The sequence below is a fragment of the Delphinapterus leucas genome, chromosome 15 (assembly GCF_059928025.1).
Source record: "Delphinapterus leucas isolate spDelLeu-1000000601 "Yukka" chromosome 15, BTC_Dleu_Yukka2, whole genome shotgun sequence".
NCBI classification, from domain to species: Eukaryota; Metazoa; Chordata; class Mammalia; order Artiodactyla; family Monodontidae; genus Delphinapterus; species Delphinapterus leucas.
The window spans coordinates 28,936,747-28,950,099 of NC_143143.1; the positions used below are offsets into that span (position 1 = coordinate 28,936,747).

General features: G+C 48.2%; 1 protein-coding gene across 1 annotated transcript; it reads right to left on the minus strand.

Annotated features, from left to right (window-relative positions):
- Positions 1-3,229: 3,229 nt before the first annotated feature.
- RMI2 (RecQ mediated genome instability 2) lies at positions 3,230-7,865 on the minus strand. Its single transcript, XM_022552205.2, has 2 exons — positions 7,550-7,865; positions 3,230-4,377 (listed from the first exon to the last, which is right to left on the minus strand). The coding sequence occupies exons 1-2, from the start codon at positions 7,848-7,850 to the stop codon at positions 4,229-4,231; spliced, it is 450 nt and encodes a 149-aa protein (XP_022407913.2). The 5' UTR covers positions 7,851-7,865; the 3' UTR covers positions 3,230-4,228.
- Positions 7,866-13,353: the final 5,488 nt, after the last annotated feature.

The window sequence follows — 13,353 nt, forward strand, 5'->3', positions numbered from 1 at the left end:
AGGGCCGCGCAGTCACAGCTGGATCCCTGGGGTTCGAAGATGATTCTGTCTGCAGTGTGTTCTCCAGGTTCTTTGCCTTCTCACCATTAAATCACACACAACAGGCCAGGAGACAAAACACTCGACTTTTTCATGTGGTCATTTCTTCTCCTTCCTGCTTCACCTGATGCATAAGAATTTTGCAGTAAAACTTCAGCTTTACAAGAATATGCAACAGAAAGAATTAGGGAACTCAGTGATCCAAAACTAGCTAAATGAGGGTTTTTTTTTTTTTTTTTTTCTTATAATGTAAAGCAGTTCCAAGAAAAGTGAAGTCACAGCCCAGGGTGCTTATTTTCAGTTCTTAGAAAAGAGCCAATTTCAAAAGGGAAGCTTTGCAGCCAGAGCACACAGCCTGCCCTTGTCTGGTGAGGGGAGCTTGCTGATAAAACAGCTTTGATTTGGCATCAGAAAACTAAAACCCCCGCCCGAGATGCATTTTCATTTGTGATGTCAAGGAGGAAACGCTAGCCGAAACAGTGAGAGTTCTTAATATTCAGGGAAACCGCAACAGCTCAGCTAACAGCTAACATGCTGAGATGGCACACCGCCAGCTCGGAGCCACCGGGAGCCGTCGGCAGTCTGTGCGGACTGTCGGAAAAACATGGGACACCCTCGTTTTCCCACCTCCCACACTCCTGAGGTTGTTCAGTGCCCAGGCGACGATATCGGCCCAATCAGCGATTTTCAATCAGGCATTTGTTACCAGAAGTTAGGTGAGGACAAAGTGGGCAGGATATGGTTCTCAGCAGCCTGGGTCAGTCTTCTAGCAGAAGAGCAGGTGTCACATAAGGGAACCTCAGTAGGGTCGACTTCGGTTTTAAGGTCTTCGGGAGGCTACCACACACCCAGCTCAGGGGCTACTATTGGGAAACCCATACTAGTTTTGGAATAAAGTGTTGACCTAAGGATCCTATAATAGAGAGGCCATGGACTACATCAAAATTAAATGTCAATGTAATCAAAAGCAACTGGTCAACCGTCCCAGCCAGAAGGAGCCTAAGGAGACAAGATGACTCCATGTCATAGGGTGTCCTGGATGGGATCCTGGAACAGAAAAAGGACATTAGGAAAAACACTAAGGGAATCTGAATAAAGGATAGAGTTTGGTTAATAACATCTCAGTGCTGGTTCACTAATTGTAACCAATGTGTCATATTCATGTAAGATGTTAATAATAAAGGAAACAGGGTGCAGGTGTATGGGAACTCTTTGTATCGTCTTTGCAATTTTTCTGTGGATCTAAAGTTATTCTAAAAGTACATAGGGAATTCCCTGGCAGTCCAGTGGTTAGGACTTCGCACTTTTGCTGCCGAGGGCCTAGGTTCAATCCCTGATCGGGGAACTAAGATCCCGCAAGCTGTGTGGCGTGGCCAAAAACAAGAAAAAAATAATAATAAAAATATATAAAAATTTTAAGAGGCAACTAATGGATGTGAGTAGGAACTTACTGCTCTTCCCAGCAACAATCATTTGGGGCCTACCATGTGCCAGACACATGTAAAAGTGATTTACACACACCTTCGCAACAGTGCTGTGAGCTTGGTATAATCTACATTTTATAGGTAAGGAAACTAAAGCACAGAGAAGGTAGGTAACTTGCTCACAGTCACACAGCAAGTTTAAGACAAATGAAGGGCTTGGGGGCTTCCCTGGTGGCGCAGTGGTTAAGAATCCGCCTGCCAATGCAGGGGACATGGGTTCAAGCCCTGGTCCGGGAAGATCCCACATGCCACGGAGCAACTAAGCTCGTGTGCCACAACTACTGAGCCTACTCTCTTGAGCCCACGAGCCACAACCACTGAGCCCGTGTGCCTAGAGCCTGTGCTCCGCAACGAGAAGCCACTGCAATGAGAAGTCTGTGCACTGCAACAAAGAGTAGACCCCGCTCGCTGCAATTAGAGAAAGCCCACATGCAGCAACAAAGACCCAACGCAGCCAAAAATAAATAAATTATAAAAACAAACAAAAAAACAGTGCACACTTTCCAATTTCCCCACCTTTAAAAGAAAATGCTAGAGTTTAAAATTATGGCACATCCAAAACACTGACAACATCAAATGTTGGTGAGGCTGTAGGACAAGAACTCCATACACTGCTGATGGGAAAGCAAAATGGTGCTGCCACATTGGAAGATAGTGCTACAGATTGAATATGTCCCCTCCAACGTGCTAGAGACTGAATCTGTATTCTCCCTAACCCAAATTCATATGTTGAAACCTAGCCCCCAGTGTAATGGTATAGAGGTGGGGCCTTTGGGAGGTGAACGGGATCAGTGCCCTTACAGGAGATCCCAGGGAGCAACCTTGCCCCCCTGGTACCATGTGAGGACACAGTGAGAGGACAGCCACCTGTGAAACAGGAAGCAGCACCTTGACTTTGGCCTCCAGAACTTTGAAAAGTAAATGTCGGATGTTTTTAAGCCCCAGCTCTATGGTGTTTAGTTATGGCAGTCTGAGACAGACACTCTGGCCGTTTCTTACAAGGCTAGACATAGGCTGACCGTGTAACCAACAATCGCGCTCCCAGGCATTTACCCTGGTATGTTGAAAACCTATGTCCACACAAAATCTGCACATGAATGTTTACAACAGCCCTATTAATAATTGCCGAAAACTGGAATCAAGCACATGTCCTTCAATAAGTGAATGGATAAACAAACTATGGTACATCCATCCGGTGGAGGATTAGGATAAAAAGAAATGAGCTATCAAGCTACAAAACTACATGGAGGAACCTTAAATGCATATTGCTAACTGAAGGAAGCTGGTCTGAAAAGGCTATAGACTGTGTGATTCCAACTATATAACATCCTGGAAAAGGCAAACTATGGAGACAGTAGAAAAATCAGTGGTTGCCAGGGGTTACGGCAGAGGGAAGGAGGATTAGGTGGAGCACAGAGGACTTTTAGGGGAACAAAGCTATTCTGTATGATACTGTAACAGTGGATACGTGATATTATGCCTATTGTACATCACAAAGCATGACCCCTAAGTAAACAATGGACTTTAATTAATAATAACGTATCAATGCTGGCTCACTGATTTTAACAAAGGTACCACACCAGTGCAAGATGTTAGTAACAGGGGAAACTGAGGGAGGGCATGTAAAGGTCATCTCTATAGGTTGTGCTCTTTTTTGTTTTTCTAGAAATCTAAGCCGCCTAAAAAATAAAATCTATTTTTAAAAATATGGCATAGAAAACAATTTACTAGTGGTAGAGATAAATAATCCAGCAAAACTCCATAGCAATGAGGAACATAACCTGACCCCCTTGATATTTACAGTCTAAGGTAAAGTGAAGGTTGTGTAAGAAGTGAAGAGCTGCCACCCAATACTGAACACAATCACAACAGAAGGACATTCCCTACCAAAAACAACGTAAAGACTCTAACCAGGAGGCTGCCTCCTCGCAGTGTCTCACCAAAAGTTATGAGGCAGAAGTTTAGTTCATGCCTGGAAGTTGTTCTTAGTCTTGATTTTTAGTTTCAACAAGAAATTCTGAAAGTGTTTCAACAGCCCTAAGTGAAGGAGGAAGGGCAGACATCATCGTCCACATCTGCAGGGAATGGACCTTACACATTTAGGGCTGCGTGGTGTCTGAAGCAGAAAGAGGGCTGTGTCTTTGAGAGGCCCCAGTGCCTGCAGTTAGAAAATGCCGTTTGACTTGCAAACTGGATACGGAGCTGTTGATGGAGAAGACTGCCGAGCCATGAGGTCATTCCTTTTTTATGCAGCCTCTTTTCCTGCCCATAACCACACACTTTACCCTCTTCTGACAATGACTGAGGTTCAAATTCTGCCTCGTAAAGTAGGGTTGCAGTGGTAATGGAAAAAGTATCATCACTTGGAAAACTTGGAAAACGCAACATGAGATTTCTGTGTGCTTTAGAGAGAGAGAATTAACACACATAAAGCAAAAAAAAAAAAAAAAAAAAAGGAGAGGAAAAAGAGAAAGAGAACAAAACATCTGCTTTTCATCAGCAAACAGTCCTAGCAAGGGGCAGCAGGGCTGAGTTCACTGGAGTGTCCCAGCATTTAGAAATCCTACATCCAGACTCCTCGAAGCAAAGCTCTCTGATAAACTTTTGAGAAGTACATATTGAGTGATGTCCATGAAATCCATACGGTATAAGAATCTAAGTTGTTTCTGAATTTCGGTTGTTTTTATCGACGGTTCCAACATCCTCTAAGGAATATTCCTGTGTAAATCTTCCACTTCCAGCTCCCACATGCTTTCATGGAGGGGATTATCAGAAAGATCTGTCATCTTCACAGCCTGCAGGCATGGCTCCGGGTTGCAGGCCTGAACCACTCCCATCACCATCACATACTTTCCTAGAAGAAGAAAAGTGGTAAAGTTCACATTGATAGAGAAGATAAAAACAAAACAGACACTTTAAGTCCTTGAGAGGGCTTAAATTTATCAGGGAGGCAAACTGGAGACAAAAAAGAAGTAGAGAGTAGATACCAAAGTGCCAAGGCAGCCAGTGGTCAAAATACATATATTGCCAACAAATTCCGCATTTAACCTGGAGAATGACATTTGTATCTTCTTTGGTTTCTGGTTTTAAAATGCTAAAACAGGGACTTCCCTGGTGGCGCAGTGGATAGGACTCCACACTTCCAGTACAGGGGACCCGGGTTCAATCCCTGGTCAGGGAACTAGATCCCACATGCATAACACAACTAAGAGTTCACGTGCCCCAACTAAGGAGAGGAGCCAGTGAGCCGCAACTAAGACCCCACACAAGCAAATAAATAAGTAAATATTTAAAAAAATAAAATAAAATGCTAAAACAAAATCACAGCACACTGCATAAAGCTATCACGCCCAGAGAGTGGAAGAGTCTCTCACATCAGAGGAAGAGTTGCACTTAGACAGACTGCTCTAAGGCGGGGCCTGAAAACCCGAGCTTTTCTCTTCTCCCTGTTCCTTGCTCCACGCCAGAGCCTGTGACTGGTCTCTGCACAGGACTGGTCCCCCTTCTGCAAAGACAACCCCTGACAGCCCCAAAGCAAATCCAATTTTCCCTTTATGTTGCCAGAAGAGCTGGGCAGGTGGTAGCACCCCCATGCCACTGTTATTGCAGCTGCCTGGGACCAATGCCTGCCACCTCCTGCTGCCAGCTGGGCATACACAAGCAAATCAACAAGAGGGCAGGCTGCCATCACAAGGATCTAGTGACATATTAACCACGACGCTATTCCCATTCCCTTGGGGAAGTGGCTCTCCTTGAAAGCAAAAACGGCCAGTCTTAACCACACAAAACTCAACTGTGTAAAAAACCCCAAACACAGCAGGAAGAGCAGGCACGTCGCCAGCCCCCACTGAGTGCCCCTGCGAGGCTGCTTTAATCACGCTGCTTCCAACATCAGGACTGGGTTTGTACTCGGGCCTGGGGCTCTGACTGAAGGAAGCCAGGCAAGCTGACACCTTACCCTCTGGTCTATCAGCTCCTGGCACGGCGTACGTAGGTTTCCCTGAACCCATCCCTACATTCTACCTGAGCAAGTAACGTGGGGTTCCTCAGCGACGGAGGCTCATTCTGAAAATACACTTGTCATACCCTCTGAATGGGCCTAAAAAGCTGGTGGAGATGGAGCCCTCAGAAAATGACTGAAGACCCTGGAAAGGAAGAACAAGCCCACAGAGAGTCCCAACAGGTGAGGTAAACACAGAATCCACATACTCAAAACCTACATACACCAAGGCGTATAACACAACTATACGGGTGAACTCAAAGGCCTGAGCTCTTTCCTCCTGAGAACAGACCACCTGGTTACTAGTCTGGTTCATTCTACCCACACTCTCTCCCCCAGCCAGAGTCTCTCTCCACTGTCTCTCCTTCTCCTTCCCCATCACGCCCCTCCCTTCTATCAGGCCTTCACCCCGACCATACAGGCCTGGATCAGTTGTCCCTCTTCTGCACCCACGACATCACTTTGTGTTTCAGTGGCCTGCTTACTCCTCAGGCTCCCTACCTGAAGCCAGTGTCAGACTTGTCAATCAAGCCCTGGTATTAATTAGCAAGAGGAAATGGTACGGCCCAGGCACACAGGCCAGTAGGTAAGTCAGATGGGTTCACCAACGTGCAATGCCCACTCAGGGACCTACTGGTGCCAACCTTATGCCAGGGCTGGGGCCAGACATGGGAGACAGCCCCAGCTTGCCTTCAAAGAGCATTGCCTGGGGACCAGCACACCAAACAGCTCGTGCTACATGCTACGCCAAGGGTGGCAAACTTTTTCTGTAAAGGGCCAGATACTAAATATTTCAGGCTTTGAGGCCATCGCGTCTCTGTTGCAACTATTCAGATCTGTAGCTGTAATGGGAAAACAGCCCTAGACAATACCTAAATGACGGTGCTCCAATAAAACTTTACTTATAGACACGGATATTTGAATTTCATATATTGATACTTTTCCCATGTCATGAAATCTTCTTGTTTTTTTTTTTAACCATTTGAAAACATTTTTAGCTCATGGGCCATGCAAAAATAGGCGGCAGCCTGTAGTGTGCCGGTCTTGTGCTAGACTAACATTGCAATGGAGGGCAGACAGAGAGGGAGGCTGAAGGATGGCGCCAGGGTTGGGTGAGAAGCGTGCAGGAGCACTGCCTAGTAAAAAAAACAATGGTCACTATGGCCTAGGAGCTGTGTTAAGGACATTTTTTAAATGTATTGAATCCACACAACAGGCAGGAATTATTGGTCCCTTTGGTAAGAGGTCCAGAAAGGTTAAGAAAAGTGCTCCTGGGAGCTCAGCCAGAAAGGGCCAGGGCCAGAAAAAGTTCAACCTAATACTGAGAATAGTTGTCAGAAAGACACAGAGCCCGCCCTGCCATGGTCTGGCCCAGTGGTTCTAAGTGTGGCCACTAGGCCACGCGCACCAGCAGCACCTGGAAGCTGGTTAGAAATGCAAATTCTCAACCCGCCCAGACCAACAGACTCAAACTCTGAGGGCGGTGCCCAGCCGTCAGTTTTAACAAGCCCTCAGGGTGAGTCTGATGCATGCTCAAATTTGCGCACCACTGGTTTAAAAGCAAACAGTAGTGAACTACAGCCTAAGACAGTCCCACGAATGAGGGGTACAGCAGGGCTCCTCATTCCTGGGAACTGGGGAAAGCTTCCCAAAGGAAGGTACATTTGAGTAGAGTCGTTAGGGATGAACCAAGTTCCCCACTATGATATTTTCCAAAACTTGATAGGGAGAAAAAAAGTCACCCGTGGGGAAGGGACTCTGTTAACAAATACACATGCTGGGGGTCCCTCCCCCGGAGACTCCAGCTGGGAGGGCTGGTGGAGTCCTCGGAAACTATTTTTTGAATGGGCTGCAGGTGATGCTTATAATCAGAACTGCTTGGGTGGCGCTTGGCTGGGGAGGGGAGGGAAGAAAGGGTATCGAGGCGGGGGACCAGCACCGCAAACACCGGGAGGTGGGACGGCCAGGCCCCGCCCTCGGGCGGTACAAACCTAGGGTCAGCCGCGGTGTCGACTCCGGCTGTTACCTGGGACGAGGCAGGGCCGCCCGCGCGGCACCCGCTCCAGGCCGCAAACCGAGAAGGCCCCGCTCGGGTCCCGCAGCCGCGCCTCGCCGCCGCCCGCCGCCAGCACCGTGCCCTGCATCCATACGGCCGTCAGCTCCAGCGGCCCGCGGCCCGCCGCCTCCCGCGACAGCCGCCACGCACCCGGGCAGCCCTCCGCGTCGCGCCGCAGCTGCTCCGCCAGAACCTTGAGCGGCGGCGACCGCGGCAGCCTCACAGCTGTGGGGAACCCGCCGGGCGAGGAGGCAGTGGGCGCCGCCGCCATTCTGCCCCGCCTCTTCTTTCCCGCCAACCTTGATGAGCGGCGAGACCCGGTCCGCAGCCACCAATCAGGGGCGCGCTGGCGGAGCCGGCCAGTGGTCGGCGTTGGGAGGCGGGGCCGCCGGACAGAGCGGCCCCACTCCCACCCCAGGAGTGCGCAGGCGTACGTAAAGTAAATAACCGACCCGCAAGCTAGGAATGGATGAAATGAATTAAAAGAGAAAAAATAAATGGAGGGAGGTACAGAGCTCCCTGTTTCCAGGCACCTCAAAATTTGGCGTGCACGCAAATCATCTGGAGAATGTGAGTATTCATCTTTATATCGCCTTGCCTAGTACGGTTCTCTGAGGCTAACAAATAACGTGCAAATACTGAAATGGATTGTAGCAATGGTGAGCCTATGTTTATTGGGAGTTATCAAGAATCGAGTCGAGAGATAAGGCTGTAAAGAGGGACAGGAACAGCTAGTAAAATTGCCCTTTCTTTTATTACTATTTTTATTTATTATATTTTAATAACAAAATAATTTAAAAGTTAATAAGATATATTACTATATTTTTCACAAAAGGAATGAACGTTCATTGTAGAAAATTTAGAAAAGGAAATCTAGAATAAGAAAAGAATTGTAAAAATCACTCAGAGATATCTACCCACTATTGGTGTATTAGCATTCAGGTTTTAAAATATATACATGTGTGTATATATTTTTATACACAAATATTGTTTTGTATATTACTTTCACTTAATAATAAACATCTTTCCATATCAACAAATATCCCTCTGCTTCCTCTTGAATGACTGCGTTAAGATTCTATTTGTCTCATCACCTACCTAACCAATATCCTAGAGGTGGACATTAGGCTATTTCCAGTTTTTCACTTTATAAGTCGCTACTGTGAACCTATCTAGAGCTAAATCTTTCTGCATGTTTCAGATAACTTTCTAGAAATGGAATTGCTCCTAAAAATTGCATGTCCCCAATCAGTCAAATCCACAAATCCTAAACCAAGCAATCCTGTAAGTCAAGACCAGTTGTCAGAAGACTTTGTCCTCCCAGGGCCTCCCGCAATACCTGGCTTACAGAGGGTATTCACCAAGAGGTCGATTTTTATAAAGCAGCTAAGAAATACTCAGCCAGTTTCTGACCTAAGAGCTTTGCAGGGAGTATCCCATGTACCCACACCCTGTAAATACTGTTCTACAAAGGGGGAAACGAAGGCTCACAGAAGCTAGGTGGCTTGCCCACAGCCTCTCTGGCAGTAGCCTCCGTGGGATCCTGGCCTCTATACCTCAACCCTAAGTTGTAGAGTAACCAGGCTTCTAACTTGAGAAGGAAGCAGAGATTTTAACCAAGAGAGAATCCCACCCTCTTCAAGCCTGGTGAGTCCCCACTGGCCTTCCCCAAGGCACCTGAAGCCCAGAAAAGTGATGGGGAAGGCAGTTGAAGTAAAGGCCTGGGAATTTCCCACCATTCTCTTGGCCTTCAAATTTGTGTGTGTGTGTGCACGGACACACACACACACACACACACACACACACTGGGCACTGATATGTTCAGACTAGTGTTTCGGAAAGATCACTCTGCCAGCAACACGCATGGAGCTTGAGGGATGTCCCAGTTTATAACCTCCTATGGTGTCATCCCTCCACCTGGAATATGAGCATCCCTCCAGGCAGAGCAAAATGTACAAGGAGGGCCCAGAAAGGAGGGAGAGCAGGAAGCATTGAGCAAACTGCCAGGATATCAGAACGGCTGGGACACAGAGTGCAAACAGAGGAGTGGGGATATAGGAGGCTGTACCTACATAACCTCACTTCTTACTCCCATTTTACAGATGATGAAACTGAGGTTCAGGCTAATGACAAGGCTGAGGCCACATGGCTAGCGAGGGGTGGAGCCAGGACTCAACCCAAGTCCATCTGACCCCAAACTTCATGCTCCTTGAACCACACCTGCCATCTCACTGTCCACACTATCGCCCATCTCCCCATCAAAGATGTCTCAGGGGCTTCCCCGGTGGCGCAGTGGTTGAGAGTCCGCCTGCCGATGCGGGGGACACGGGTTCGTGCCCCGGTCCGGGAGGATCCCACATGCCGCGGAGCGGCTGGCCCCGTGAGCCACGGCCGCTGAGCCTGCGCGTCCGGAGCCTGTGCTCCGCAACGGGAGAGGCCACAGCAGTGAGAGGCCCGCGTACCGCAAAAAAAAAAAGATGTCTTAGTACCTTTGCTCATGCTGTTCTCTGCCTGACATGCCTTCCCCCAGTCTCTCCCAGCTAACTCAGTCACCACGTGCCTGCCACCACCGAGACCACTTCTCCTCAGGGAGCCATTCTTGAGCCCACAACTGGAGTCAACCCCGCCCTTCCAGACCAGGCTGCTGACACCCCTAATCCAGGGTTTCTCAGCCTCAGCCCCACGGACATTTGGGGCTGGGTAATCCTGTGTTGAGGGAGCTGTCCTGTGTGCCTTGTGGGATGTTGAGCAGCATCTCCGGCCTCCACCCACTAGATGCCAGTAGTACTCTCCTCAAGGTGGCAATCAAAAGTGACTTCAGGGCTTCCCTGGTGACGCAGTGGTTGAGAGTCCCCCTGCCGATGCAGGGGACACGGGTTCGTGTCCCGGTCCGGGAAGATCCCACGTGCTGCGGAGCGGCTGGGCCCGTGAGCCATGGCCGCTGAGCCTGCGCGTCCGGAGCCTGTGCTCCGCAACGGGAGAGGCCACAACAGTGAGAGGCCCGCGTACCGCAAAACAAACAAACAAACAAAAAAGTGGCTTCAGACATTGCCAATGTCCCCTGGAGGGTGAAATCACCGCCTGCTGAGAGCCACTGCAGGCATCTACAGACTCACTGCATTCTGTCTTGAACCATAAATACTTGAGTCTGAGTCCGCCTCACCAGCAGATCAGGGGTCCAAACTCTGATGCCAGCAGCGGCCAGGCAGGTAACCCTGGTGGAGCAGTGACACACTGGCCTTCACAGGCCCCAATAAAGGGGCCAATCACACTTGTGCAGGGCCTTCCTGGGCCCCAGCTTCCCCGTGAGATCAAAGACTCCTGCAAGGGGGTTTCCTGCCACCTTGAGGACAAAGGTAAGGCAAGGGGAATTTTGGGCCTTGGCCTCACACTCAACCTACACATTCACCAGTTCCTGGGCAGATCAGGCCAATAAACGCTTCTGATTGCCAGGAACAAAACCAAACCCTAGCGCCCAAGGAAAAGAGTTTGTTCTGGAAGATTATCCACGCAGTAACATCTACAAAATGGCAAAACTGTCATTAGCCAAGTGCTTACTATGTACTAAACGCCATGCCAGATGCTCCATGTGCAGAGTCTGTGACTCTTCAGAACAACCCTAAGATGTAAGTGCTTTTCTTTTCTTTTTCTTTAAACTTTTTATTTTATATTGGAATATAGTTGATTAACAATGTTATAGTTTCAGGTGTACAGCAAAGTGATTCAGTTATACATGTATCCTTTTTTTTTTTTTTTACATCTTTATTGGAGTATAATTGCTTTACAATGGTGTGTTAGTTTCTGCTGTAAAACAAAGTGAATCAGCTACATGTATGCATATGTCCCCATATCCCCTCCCTCTTGAGCCTCCCTCCCACCCTCCGTATCCCACCCCTCTAGGTGGTCACAAAGCATCCAGCTGATCTCCCTGTGCCATGCAGCAGCTTCCCACTAGCCATCCCATGTATCTATTCTTTTTCAAATTCTTTTCCCATTTAGGTTGTTACATACATTGAGCAGAGTTCACTGTGCTGTACAGTAGGTCCTTGTTGGTTATCCATTTTATTTTATTTTATTATTTATTTATTTTGGCTGCGTTGGGTCTTCGTTGCTGTGAGCGGGCTTTCTCTAGTTGCGGCGAGCGGGGGCTACTCTTCGTTGCGGTGAGAGGGCTTCTCATTGCGGTGGCTTCTCTTGTTGCTGAGCACAGGCTCTAGGAGTGTGGGCTTCAGCAGCTGCAGCACACAGACTCAGTAATTGTGGCACACAGGCCCTAGAGTGTGTGGCCTTCAGTTGTGGCACACGGGCTCTAGGGCGCACAGCCTTCAATAGTTGTGGCGCGCGGGCTCAGTAGTTGTGGCTCGCAGGCTTAAATATAACAGCGTGTACATGTCAATCTCAAACTCCCTAACTATCCCTTCCCCCCACCCTTCCCCCCGGTAATCATGAGTTTGTTCTCTAAGTCGGTGAGTCTGTTTCTGTTTTGTAAGTTCATTTGTACCATTTCTTTTTAGATTCTGCTTATGAGCGATATCATACAATATTTCCCTTACTCTCTCTGACTTACTTCACTCAGTGTGACAATCTTTAGGTCCGCCCATGTTGCTACAAACGGCATTATTTCATTCTTTTTAATGGCTGAGTGATATTCCATTGTATATATGTGCCACATCTTCTTTAGTAAGTGCTTTTCTTAAGCCCATTTTATAGATGGGGAAACTGAGGCTTGGACAGGTGATGTGACCTGCCCAAAACCACACAGCTGGTAAGAGGCAGGGCCAGGGATTCCAATCCTCATCTGGAACAAAGCATCCCTCTCCCGTGTCTTTCAATAATCAGGACCCCAGATAAGGTGGGGTCTTACCCACTATCCTGGGTCTTCACCAGGATGAACTCCCTGGGGAAACATTTTTAAGTACAGGTTCTATCAAAAAGACATATCTTGGGGACTTCCCTGGTGGTCCAGTGGTAAAGAATCTGCCTTCCAATGCAGGCGACGCAGGTTCGATCCCTGGTCAGGGAACTAAGACTCCCATATGCCTTGGGGCAACTAAGCCTGCGTGCCACAACTACTGAGCTTGGGTGCCTCAACTAGAGAGCCCGCGTGCCGCAAACTACAGAGCTTATGCACCCTGGAGCCCACGTGCTGCAACTGAGACCTGACTCAGGCAAAAAATAAAGAAAGAAAAAGAAAAAATAAGAGACATTTCTTGAACTTTAGTTAACAAAATACACAGGGATAAGTGGGTGTACAGATGTCTGCAACTTGCTTTGAAGGTCAGCAAAAAGTAAGGTAGATTGAGGGGTGGACAGAGGGGAGGATAGGAGACTAGATACGTGATATGGCGAGTAAATTTCATTGTAGAATCTAAGTGGTGGATGCAATGGGGGTCCGCTGCACAATTCTTTCAATAATACAGTGATGGGGGATAATTCTAGGTTCCAGGGCCTCACCACAGCCTTCCTACATCAGAATCTCGGGGAGTGAGAACCTAGATGATTCTGAGGCCCAGCCAACACCCAGCCCCCGCCCAGTGACCAGCATGCTTCCTATTCCTTCATCACAGAATATCACCAGATGGTCTCAGAACCGTCTCTGGTCGCTTCTTGGTCTCTGGCACCCCTTTTTCATGACTCCACGCCAGAGCACGATGTCCTCCTTTCCACAGGCCCCAGCCATAGAAGCCGCAGTGCAGGCTAGCTCTGGGCTGGGCTCAGAGGAGATCAGGAGGAAGAGGTGGAGTTTCATGCCTTAGTGCATGATGACTGGCACT

Bases quoted from the DNA above. Each gene is read 5' to 3' on its own strand.
- RMI2 (XM_022552205.2), bottom strand. From the start codon at position 7,850: ATGGCGGCGGCGCCCACTGCCTCCTCGCCCGGCGGGTTCCCCACAGCT. The intron at 4,378-7,549 runs GTAACAGCCGGA...TTCTTCTTCTAG, and splicing joins GCGGCCCTGCCTCGTCCCAG to GAAAGTATGTGATGGTGATG.